At 40.6% G+C, this 11,489-nt stretch overlaps 1 protein-coding gene across 1 annotated transcript; it reads left to right on the top strand.

Moving 5' to 3' along the window:
• Positions 1-348: 348 nt before the first annotated feature.
• krt99 (keratin 99) lies at positions 349-8,784 on the top strand. Its single transcript, XM_084100454.1, has 9 exons — positions 349-822; positions 1,966-2,094; positions 2,400-2,482; positions 2,837-2,993; positions 3,106-3,267; positions 3,798-3,923; positions 7,494-7,714; positions 7,845-7,924; positions 8,025-8,784. The coding sequence occupies exons 1-9, from the start codon at positions 538-540 to the stop codon at positions 8,129-8,131; spliced, it is 1,350 nt and encodes a 449-aa protein (XP_083956580.1). The 5' UTR covers positions 349-537; the 3' UTR covers positions 8,132-8,784.
• The last annotated feature ends 2,705 nt before the right edge of the window (positions 8,785-11,489 follow it).

The following is an 11,489-nucleotide window of genomic DNA, read 5'->3' as shown; positions in this document are numbered from 1 at the left end:
TGACATTTGAGTGCAAGAACAATGTTTGTCATAAGGACTAAACGGAAAAGCAAACCTGATGAATGTTGTGGCGAATACACAAAGTAAACAAACATGAGAAAATTGCTTAAAGAGTTATTCTATAATACTGTCACATATATGTGTATAATTAATGGTTGCATTTAAAAGAAGAAAAAGTTACAGGTTTTATAAAAAACACCGTTAATACTTATAACTGGCACATGCCAACAAACAATCAGTTTATACAATACAACAGTTGAAGAAAGATGTAATCTCTTTAAACCACAAATCATTTTACATAGTTTTGAAGATTAACATAGTTTTTCAAGGGTGTGTTAGCAGGTTTTTGAAGTCAATGGTTTTAATAAGCGTCCGGGCACAGGTCCCCGCTCACATTCCATCTATTCACTGGAACTGGAAACCTGACACCATGTGGGATGCAGCAGGGCTATATAAGTCAGTCTTTAGTAGAAATTAGTTTACATGTTTAATTTCGACATTTGAAAGACATCCTTCCACAGATCTTCTGACTTAGCCATGTCGGTCCGTCAAAGTAGTAAGACGTTCACCACTTGGAGCGTGCTCGGGTCAGCTGGCCATGGTTCCTCTGGTGGACTGGTCATGAACGGATTGGGGAGTTCAGGGGTCTCTTTGTCTTTTGGTGCACAAAACTATGGCAGCGCTGGGGGCTACGGTGCCCACCACTCCAGATCTTTGTCCACTTCATCCTTGACGACGGCTGTTAACGAGGTCAATCTGTATCCCAGCGAGAAGCACACCATGCAGAACCTCAATGACCGACTGGCATCTTACCTGGAGCAGGTAACATACCTTATTTTGGTTAACTTTGGTGAAAAGTTTTAACAGTAAATTCAGTGTTTAGCTGTTATTTTTACTATTTAGTAACACGGGAATGCATTTGGGTTACTGTATGTGGAGTTATTGTTTTATTTTCATATCCACCTGAGATCCAGAAATGTTTTTACATTGTTTAGAGAGCATAAGAAACAAATGGAAAAACTTTTTTGAAAAATGATATTTTATTCATATGGTATGTGATATGTTCTTCATATGTTATGCTATGCCCACTGTAGTGGACACCATATATATACCTATATATATATATATATATTTTTTTTTATTATTCACTAATCAATTTTTAGGTGTCATGATTTTTTTCAACCAAACTCTGTATAAAGATGATTCTCAGCTATGTTATGAAATATATAAGGGAATTAATTGATATACCATTTTACTTTATGCAATTTGTGGGTAAAATGGCCATTAATGTGTTGTCCCATGTGTACACTGTATCTAATTTGCATATTAATGTGTTCTTGGGGCAACATGTAATGAAAAAAAAGTGTAATAATGGGAGTAATAATTGGCAACACTCTCATAATAATATTCTCATAATAATATTCTCATGTTTCTGTGTCTTCCAAAATGCCTGATAAACATGCTTTAAGTCCAGGTGTCCTCTAAGGTGGACATGTATGAAATAAATGCCCTGTTTTAGAAACCCTGAGATGTTGATTTATGACAAACAATTTGAAAATAAGTCAAATTTAAATGATAATTACAAAATATTGAATTAATGTTGTGAAACCTCCAAACATTTGGTATCTCTGGAAAGCCCTGAATGTGCTCTTTACAGGACACCCAGACTGTGACATGTATGCTGTCAGAGAAATTCACTAAAATATAATGTCCACTACAGTGGACAAAAGTCTTTTCCTGGGTCCCAAATCAGTTATAATGGTTTTACTCTACATATTTAGGTCTAATTAAAAATGTACATAAGATAAAACTTTATTTCTCTAATTCTAAATCAATTCTAATTCCTCAAATCAAAAGATGCAAGACTGAACATTCTGCAACATTCTACCTTGAGAGAAAGTTTTGTGATTTGGACTTTGTCTAATTATCTTTGTCTTTAATTATTGTGCACGTTTTGTGTTTTAGGTGCGCTCTTTAGAGCAGGCCAACAAGAAGCTCGAGCTACAAATTAAGGAGTTTTATGACAATAAGAGCCCGATGGAGTGCAAAAACATGAGTGCTTATTTGACAACCATTTCTGAGCTCAGCATTCAGGTAGAGCTGCTGTCACTCAACAGAGAGATCACACCCCTGAAATATCCGAAATGGCATGAGATGAACCCTGCCTCGCCTTATGCCATTATGCCATGTTTTGTATTTCAAATATCACAAATACAACAGGGCAGTCCTGTTTAGAGCTGTTTAACATCAGTGTCTAGCTGTTAACAGAACCTAAAATCTAGTTTCATTTCAGCTAGTCATTTTTTCTCTCTTTTTTAATTCTCAGATAGTTAGTTATTATGCTCACTGAAATATTAACATCCCTAGATCAACCACACATTCTCATTTGTCCTTGAAAGATTCAAAGTCATTTTTTGGAGAACGCAGAGCTCCGTCTGAAGCTGGACAACACCAAGTTCGCCACTGAAGATTTCCACTTGAAGTATGTGATGTGTAAAGCAATATTGCATTTAGTATTGAATGTTTACTGTTGGTTGAAAAGGCATCCCAGACAAAAACATAGTATCGGTCCAGATCCGGCCCACATCTGGAACGTGTGGAATCCACGATAATACTTTATTTTGATGGTCCCTTTTGAACATTCTGTTGAGAATTAGTAGACATGTACGTGCAACGTTACTTATAGTCAACAGATTGTGTTAAACGGACCATCAAAATAAAGTGAAACCGAATCCACATGTACCACATGTGGGCCGGATCTGGGCCGACACTATGCTGCGGTCTGGGATATGATCTTAAAATACCATACGATCCTTGTCCTCCTTGGCTGTGGCAGGTATGAGACTGAACTGAACTTGCGTTCAGTTGTGGAAGCAGATTCGGCCCGACTGCGAGTGGTTCTGGGAGAGATGAAGCTGTCCATTGGAGACCTGGAGAACCAGCTAACTGGACTGAATGAGGAGCTGCTGTACATGAAGAAGAGCCATGAGGAGGTCACCTTACCATTTCACTGCAATCTTTTGGTCTTGTATTATTTCACAAGAAGGATCAAATGTGATTTTTGGAAGACTAACTGCTCTTTTCCCTCCTCCTCTTTCTCCACAGGATCTTCATTTGTTGCGAGAGAGGCAAAGCGGCTCTGTGAACGTGGAGATGGACTGTGCAGCTCAGTCAGATCTTGATGAGGAGCTGCAGGAGATGAGAGCTCAGTATGAGATGCTTATTGAGAAAAATCGCAGTGAGGCTGAAAGATGGTTCCAGAGCAAGGTGAGCCAGTAAGACAAGTCTTCCTCTGCAAGAAAACAATATGCTTGACCTAGCAGAGGCGGGTGAACATCCTGAAAGGATTTTAACATATAAAAAGAGTGGAATGTAATCATTGTATGTAATCAAAAAGTTTGTGATGCCAGCTGTCGATGGTATGCTTTACAACAATTGATTGTATTGTCAGTAGGAATGTTGTTGCGACATTCAAGTAATCGTTAAAGTCTTTCAGCTGTCAAAACTGTTGACATATTTTGTTTTTGTCTGGCTTAGTCAATTGTAGGGGCAGGAACTGCTAAAGAAAAGGTATTATAATTCAGTCTATTAGATGTCAGAAGATTATTCAAATGTATATCGATTACATTTTCTCATGAGTTCGCCTTGGGTTGTCAGTTCAGTCTGCAGTAATACAACAGTGATTAACTGAAATGTAGCCACACACAGCAGGCAATATTCAGATTCCAACGACCAGAACTACCTTTTTTTTTTTCTATCATGTATTCCTCATTACTTTCTGGGTTTCAATATTTTAGGCGGAGGTGTTGCAGACTCAGGTGACCACCAGCTATACTGAAATCAAGACATCTCAGACTGAGCTCACTGATGTGAAGAGAACATTCCAGAGCCTGGAGATAGAACTACAGGCGGTTCTCACCATGGTAAAATCTTGCTCTTTCTGAAGCCCTACCTTTCTCTGGCAGGAGATAAACAAAATTCTCTGCTTAATTTTCATAATACAACAGTTAGTTCTGGTCTTCAAATGTGATTGACTAAACAGTGTTCCACAAACCCTGATATATAACAGTCCAGCAGCACTGACTTTTCACTATTTGTATCACTCCACTTGTCCGTGTCAAACCAAACAGCTTTCTGATGGTCAATGCATTTTTTTCGCCCTAACACAAAATTCCTGATCGTGTAGATTTCTATTAAAATGAAAGGATGTTGTCACCAAACAACAGTATGCCTATGTGACAGCACTTTAAATGTGGTCACGCATTTTTGCTGCATTTCTGTCTGGAAAGCGTAAAAAGCCATTTCTGTGTGTGAGCTGTGCTTTATACATTGCTACACTACTGACAAAAGACAATTGACTTTAAATTGACTTTAAATTCTTTAAAGACATTAAATTCTGCCCAAATTTTACTCATGTGACTGCACCTAATTTTGTGAGTGAAATCCAGACATTTCATTGACCATTTTATGAATGAGTCATTGAATCATTCAAATGATAAGTTCAAAAACTGATTAATTCCAGAAAGAAACAAGTGACTCCCTGTGTCTGGACATGCCTGCACACAGGGAGTCACTTGTTTCTTAACATAAAATCCTACAAACTATAGGTGTTAAGAAACAGAGGGGTCCAGAGACGAGAGCAGGTACAGTCTTTTAATAGAAAATTAGGCAAAGCCGATCAGGCTGAAAGATCTTGGAAAAAAAGATCTGGATGACTCTTGTGCAGCGAGGACTGGAAAACAGGTGGGTAGTGGAACCCTCTGCTACTCTCCACGGAGATTACTGGATACAGCACAGAAAAGGTAAATCACTGCAGCAGATAACTGTAGCACATTAATTCTCAGGACTAGACAGGACAGGGTAAGACTTCAGAGAAGTAACAGTCGACGTGCATCACGGTCTAACAATAATCCGACAACACAGACAGGAAAGAGAGAGCTAGATATAGCGTAGACAAAAGAGGAAGATAGAGAACAGGTGTGATGATGAGATGTGAATGAGAACCAGCTGATGGTGATGAGATGAAGGGATAATGGGTGTGTGCTTAAGAGTGTGAGAAAAGAGAAGGTAGGGCGTAATACAACCAGCAGAGGGAGACAAAGGAAAGAAATAAAAGAGAAGGAAAGAGCCAGGATCATGACAATAGGATTGAACCATGGTTCAATCCTATAGTTTGTAGGATTTTATGTCCCCATTAAACAATACTGCATATTTGACATAAAATCAACTTTCCTACCACATGGTTTTTCATGCATAGATGATCATGTACCCCTATTAACACAAATTCATAATAATAAAATAATAAAATCAAATAATAATAAAATACTTAATATACTTAATAAATACTTAATAAAAACTTGTCACACAACAAGTCTTTCATCCCTTACGAAAAATAAGTATACTTAAGTAATGTTGAAGTATATTTTTAAGTATACTTTATGTAGTAAGTATACTAATATCAATGTGTACTTGTAGTAAACTTGTAAATGTACTATTTCAATACTGCTTGGGACTAAATTGGCCCACTTTTAGTATATAAAAGTATACATTTACATGTAGCCTACTATATGTATAGGCTACTAAGTGTAAGAGTAGTAAACTTTAAGTACACAATAGGTTTCTTATTTATAATGCATCTGTACTACAAGTGAACATATAAGTATACTAGTAGTTTACTATTTTAATACAAGTAGTACATTTTTTAGTTTATGAAAGTACACAGTGAAGTGTACTCTCCGTAAACTACTAGTTTAGTAGTTTATACTGCAAGTATACTTGTAAGTTTTCTTTATGTGAACATAACATTATACTTATAGTTACTTATAATTTACTATTTATATATTACTTTTGTACTTGCAGTATACTATGTTCAAATGAAGATATCATTTTTTAACTGTAGCCTACTTTGAATACTTTGAATACTTAATTACACTTTTAAGTATATCTCGATCAAAAGATTGAGTACAAGTACTGGCCAAATATTCTTGGACTTTTCTCTCAGTATAAGTCATGTACACTTAAGTGTGATTTTAGTATATTTCTGAGAAGTATAAAGTATATTTCTGAGAAGTATATAAAATGTAGACTGAAAACACTTCTAGTAGAACACATAGGCTATTATAAACTTCTGTTTCGTAAGGGTATCCCAATCATGTTTTCTCAACTTCACCTTGAAATAAAGGTTACATGTATAGTTCTAAATAAGCCATTTCTAGTGTTTAGTATTCTCTTTGAAATAAAATATAATATAATTAATAATAGAATGACCTATTTTATAAATCTGTAAATCCATTAAATTAGTTTATGTAGGCTACATTGGTGCTATTTGCACTTTAAATTTTTGAGCATATGCCCCAAATCACATGACTGGCTAAAAGTGACATCATTTCCTTGGAGGTAAAACAACTACAAGAACAAAGTATGAATCAGTCATAAACTTTTCTCTGTTTCCTCGTTTTTAGAAGATAGTCTTAGTCTTCAGTCTTTTAGGCTAATTAGTCTTAATAGCGTAAAAAAACAAAACATCCATATGTGTCGATTTATACTGGATGACAGTGTTTGTTTATGTGTTTAAAATCTATTTTATATCTATTAAAATTCTTCCTAAATGTAAATCATCTGCTAGCATGTTGTTCCTTTCTAGCTAATAATGGGCTTAATAAACGTCCACCCAAAAACGTCCACGTGCACCGTTATTGTAAAAAAGTCATGTAACAGGGTGGACAAACTTCATAGAATGTAAAAGTGAAATATTAAATGTTTGGTCAAAATTATTAGGTTATACTCCAAAATCCAAAATCCACCAAACCATAGGATTGATCTGCCTACTTATGACTTCCCTACAACATAGGCAGAAAACAGTATGTGAGACAAGTAGTAGGCTTTGTCTGAATTCATAGTATTCATAAAACAGTAGGCGAAAAGTACCTGGATGACCTACTTCTGGCAAGATTTTGAAGTGGGCTTCTGATGAATACTTTACGACATAACTGATGCTGGGACAGTTAAAGTGACAGTGACAGCGTTTCATTCATAATGCCCATTTTCAAACACAGCCACTGTCTTTGTGAGTGAGTCAGTGAATTATTCATTCAATCGATCTGTTCAAAGACAGTAGGCAAATTAATTGTTGTGTGTTGCTTGGAGATGCAACATTTTTCATTCTGCTGTGGCAATATTGTGTTTAAAATGTAAGTTGCTCAGTGTTCATTTCTTGTTTGTTGAACGACATAAAAGCATTATGACAATCACAATTGTGCTGTTAATCTGAATCATTTCCTCTCTCTCTTTCTCTCTCTTTCTCTCTCTCTCTCTCTCTCTCTCTCTCTCTCTCTCTCTCTCTCTCTCTCTCTCTCTCTCTCTCTCTCTCTCTCAATATCCTAATCAATAAAAGTAGCTTTAAAAAAAATTTCAACCACTTAACATGGTTTATAATATGCCATTTCCCCTCGAGTATTTAATCTCCCCATCTGATGTTCAATAATTTTCTCCAGAAACAAAACCTGGAGCAGAGTTTGGCTGACGTGGGCATACGCTATGCTGTCCAGCTGAGTCAGCTGCAATTGCAAATAGACCACCTGCAGGATGAGCTTCAGAGACTCAATGCCAACATCCAACAACAGGCTTCCGAATACCAGCTACTGCTGGACATCAAGATGAGGCTGGAGATGGAGATCGCTGAATACAGGAGGCTGCTGGAAGGAGAAGCTCAAACGTACGTAGAACAGATTTATTTAAATTTGCTCTGTTCAGGTGTATGTGGCTTGTTGTGAATGTCAGTTCATTTGTTGAGCTTATGTATTGTATCAGCTATGAGACCCTGGGTGTATGGTTGTGTTCTGTAGGACCGTCATATGCACGTCTGAATCTTCCATGACAGAAACAGTGACCAAAACAATGGAGATAAAGGAAGAGGAAGAGGAAGGTGAGTGAAATGAAATGTTTTATGTTGGTCCCTTCATTCAATCAACATGGAGCAGAAATGAATGTAACTAGTAATAAATGTGTCTTTTGAACCCTTACAGAGCATAACCCTCACGTCCAGCGCAGAGTGAAGGTCATTGTGGAGGAGCTTGTGGATGGCAAAGTCATATCTTCTTCTGTTGAGGAGAAAGTCCATGAAATTAGCTGAGAAGACAATGCAATAACAAAACTAATCTTATATGTAGAGTCTAATGACAAATGGTGTTTGATTTGTTGTGCTTTGGATAGCCACTAGGTGTCGCTGTACATCAATTAAACGATCAGCTATAGTCAAATTTAACTCAAGGTGAGGGTTGAAATTAAAGTATGAGTAAGAGATTGAGATAGTAACATGGTCAGTGTGAGGCAAAGAAGTTTTTTTTATTAAACCAAAATCAAATGTGAACATTGACACTTAGGAAATTGTTTTATTTGTGGCAGTGAAAATAATGTTTATTAAAAAATACATAGGCCTACCCTGTTTGAATGTAGCAAGGATTAGAGTCAGTGCAAAACATGTTTAATAATGGACTTCTTAGCAAATAATACCTGTTTTTTAATTTGAAACAATGACTCTTTATGCAAATTGTGCTATTGCTTACATTGCAAACTCACACTCGCACACACTAAAGTTTTAAGGAAATTATTCTTTGCATTTGTTATACTGTATATATATAAAATAAAATAAAATAAAGATTGTCCATGGCATCAGAACATGCGTCAGAGATTCACTTGAGCAGCATGTCTAAATGTCTGACATATCACTGTAAAAAATGAATTATGGATCTTGATGATGATTAAAAATATTGTGTATATTTCATTAAGAAAATTGTGGTTCAGTGTTGTCTAAAAAATACTGAGAACATTTCACTAATAAAATCAAGAGATACATTTTCCTATGTTTTTTAAGGAAATGTACACAATTTTGAAGCTTGAATTGAGGAACTGATTAAGCTGATAAAATGAAGGAAAAATGGCTACCTATTTATTTTAAAAGAATTAGCTCAATTATGCGGTTTTATTTAGAGACACCATTATTAGTTCCCAGCAGGCTTTGCACATGGCTGGAAATGGAGAGGAAATATTGAAATGAAGTATTTTTTTGTATTATTAGAGACTGATGAATGGGGGTTTCGCTAGAGAACCCTATCACCTTCGAGTTATTATAAAACGAGCCAATGGTATGAAAATACCATGGGTCTGCGGAATTTGCATCGTGAACTATAAAAGGAGCCACGAGTGCAATCTCGCATTATGTTTTTGCTTTGGAGCCGAAGTGTGAATGTGCTTCTCCTTCACCTTCTTCAAGCAAGAGAGCTCTTCAGTCGGTGTTGGTGTGACGGCCTGTTTCAGCGAAACACGAAGTAGCGTCCCCTCTGCCACACCCCAATCTATCTCCTCCTCGAGAGGGGATACTTTGGCTGCTGGCCAGGATGATCTGAGGGTTACGGTGTGGAACAACCCGACGAATCTTCCTCGGGCCACACCCCCCTGCACATCGCAAGCCATGGAGCTTCCGGGTGAGCCTGGTTCCTCTCGGGGACCCAGTGTCTCATTCGGCGCTCCGGCGGATGATGCTATGTCACTCACGGCATCACAAGGCGGGCTTGATTCCTCTGGGGATGAGGATTTGGCTGCGTTGCCTCCCTTGGGAATGCCAGCATTGCCCGAGTCGCATCCAGAGCTGACGGCCATGCTTGCCCGGGCAGCTGAGAGCATCAGGTTGGAGTGGCGCCCAGGTACACTGGGGTCCCTCCGGTGGAGGTGTCTCCAGATTGTGTCTCCAGAGCGCCTCCACCTGGCGCAGTGATCCAAAACACCCCTCCAAGGCCTATAGAGCTGCGGGGCAGGCCGTCTCCACCCTGCATGCCATGGCCATCCTTCAAGTCCATCAGGCGAAGGTGCTCAGGGACATGCACGAGGAAAGGGCTGACCCAGGGCTCATGCAAGAGCTGCGCAATGCCACCGACCTCGCTCTACGGGCGACGAAGGTCACTGCGCGATCCCTGGGTCAGGTGATGTCCACTGTGGTCCAGGAACGACATCTATGGCTCAACTTGGCTGATATGCGGGAGGCTGAGAGAACTCTTTTTTTTTTCAACTCCCCCATATCCCAGGCTGGGCTCTTCGGTGGTGCGGTCGAGGCCGCCCAGAAGCATACTGAGGCGATAAAGCATATCCTGCCCTGATGGCCAGCTGCTGCCTTCACCCAGCCGTCGGTGCAGCCCCCTTAGTCTGCTTCCCACCAAGGCTGCCCTCCTGTGGCTCCCGCCCCTCCTGCTCGGCCCAAGCAGCAGCCTTCACCCGGGCCGAAGCAAGGAGTTGGTCGCAGGAAGGCGGCACAGCCCGTCTCCACCCCTAAGCCTGCCAAACACCAGGCTAAGCGGCGCTCCTGAGACGGGCAGCTGGGAGAAAGGGCACAGTTCTTCCCAGGAGCTGGTAGCAGGACCACTCCTTCCAGGAGATTCTTTTGTTCTCCTTCGCTCTCCCCGCTGCTGGCCTCATGGTTGGCGGCACCCTAAAACTGTTAAAGAAAGATCTGACTCCCCTTCCTCCGAGCCCCAAGAGGCCACAGATGGCAGTGTGTGACGCCATGCCTCGCCAATCTCGTCCCCCTCTGTCGCCAGACCCCTGTCAAAGCAGGCCGCCGTGGAACGCTCGTCCTTCCCTGGCCTCCTCTGTCAGGATGCGGAACTTGACCATGCCCCCACACCGTGACGCTATGCGTCCAATGTCTGGGCCGGTCGTTCCGCATCGCTACCCCATCGTGGGTATGCCTGTAGTTCCAATGACCCCACTGGTTCAGTTTTTGGGAGCCTGGCTAGAGCTTTCAAATCTGTCCCGCTGGCTCACGCGAACGATCAGGCTCGGCTATGTGGTTCAGTTTGTACGGTCTCCTCCCCGCTTCCGGGGAGTCCGCTATACCATGGTGGGTGGCAATGCCCCTGTCATGCATGTGGAGTTCGCCAACTGGCGAAGGGTGCAATCGAGACCGTCCCTCCAGCCGAGAGGTGAAGCTTCTACAGCCCCTACTTCATTGTACCCAAGAAGAGCAGTTGGTTATGACCAATCCTGGACCTGCGCGCCTCGAACCAAACCCTTCACAGGCTTCCATTCAAGATGTTGACAGTTTATATGGTTTGCTTTCGAGGGGCAGGCATATCAGTACGCGGTACTCCCACTCGGGTTAGTCCTGTCTCCTCACGTCTTCACGAAGGTCGTCGAGGAAGCCATTGTGCCACTCAGGCAACACGGGGTTCGCATCCTGAACTATCTCGACGACTGGCTGATTCTAGCACACTCTCGAGAGCAGGTTTGTGAACACAGGGACCTGGTGCTCTGGCACCTCACCTGTCTGGGCCTTTGGGTCAACTGGGAAAAGAGCAAACTCTCCCCCGTGCAGAGGATCTCTTTTCTCAGTATGGAAATCGACTCGGTTACGAGCGAGCGCGCGCAGTCACTGCTGAATTGCCTGAGTCAATTCAAGGGCAAGAGTGCGGTTCAGAGATGGGCATGGCAACAGGGCA

The sequence above is a fragment of the Abramis brama genome (assembly GCF_963993115.1).
Source record: "Abramis brama genome assembly, chromosome: 23".
NCBI lineage: Eukaryota > Metazoa > Chordata > Actinopteri > Cypriniformes > Leuciscidae > Abramis > Abramis brama.
This window is presented reverse-complemented; position numbering and strand designations above follow the sequence as displayed.